The 757-nt window shown below is 39.5% G+C and overlaps 2 protein-coding genes across 2 annotated transcripts; both read right to left on the minus strand.

Annotated features, from left to right (window-relative positions):
• PHALS_14538 (uncharacterized protein) lies at positions 1-352 on the minus strand (the record flags this gene model as incomplete). The annotated part of the gene is made up of 1 exon (XM_024727261.1): positions 1-352. A coding segment is annotated over one exon (352 nt), but the record flags the coding sequence as incomplete, so codon positions are not given.
• Positions 353-381: 29 nt separating this feature from the next.
• On the minus strand, positions 382-668 carry PHALS_11828 (MISEXPRESSION SUPPRESSOR OF RAS 6; the record flags this gene model as incomplete). Its single annotated transcript, XM_024727262.1, has 2 exons — positions 382-545; positions 650-668. 2 exons carry the CDS (start codon positions 666-668, stop codon positions 382-384), a joined length of 183 nt encoding a protein of 60 aa, XP_024577856.1.
• Between the last annotated feature and the right edge of the window lie 89 nt (positions 669-757).

Here is a 757-nt window from a genome sequence, read left to right on the forward strand (position 1 = left end):
GAAATTCTTTTGCACATTGAACGTATTTCTTCAGTAAGAGAAGTTGAATGCCTTTGCCAATTTTGTGACGTCGTCGGGTACTTGAGCTGCACGAGTATGCATGGGAGGGGGGTCGAGATACATCGTAATCAGCAGCATTCTCGACTCTACAAAGCGATTCGTCTCTGTTGTTATGAAGTGAGTTACTATGAACATTCAAGCGAAGGAGTCTATAGTCATTGATGGTCTCATTGGCTTCTATTTGGCCTGAAGATGGTAGCAAGTCGACACTTAGAATCTCCATGTTAATTGAAACTAATGTTCTTACAAAGAGGGAAGAATAGTAACTTAACTCAGTGTTTAAAACATACATTTATAAGTTAAAGTACTTAAAGTAAGTACTTAAAGTAATGCCAAATCGTCGCTAGCTCCACATACTTTGATCGACAACTCCCCAATCACCTTTTTAAGCATACGAAGTACAGAGCTAAGAACAACATTTTCCTGATGTGGTGGTAAGAATTCATCCCCTGTGGATTTCGCAATTATTACCATTGCGGGAGACGCTAAAGCATGCGTTCATAAAAACTGCTCCAATTCGTTGACCATATATTCGATCTCTTTTAATGAACTTTCGTGGTGAGGGAGATCAAGAAAAGAACCCGCTGACCAAATGTCATATCGGGCATCCTGATTACCGCGATATTGTTCAAGTACTTGAATGAAGTCAACTAAAATTCTTGCAGCATTGACATCTTGTGGATAAAACTGTGCAAGT

The sequence above is a fragment of the Plasmopara halstedii genome, assembly GCF_900000015.1.
Source record: "Plasmopara halstedii genome assembly, contig: Scaffold_555, whole genome shotgun sequence".
Lineage (NCBI taxonomy): Eukaryota > Oomycota > Peronosporomycetes > Peronosporales > Peronosporaceae > Plasmopara > Plasmopara halstedii.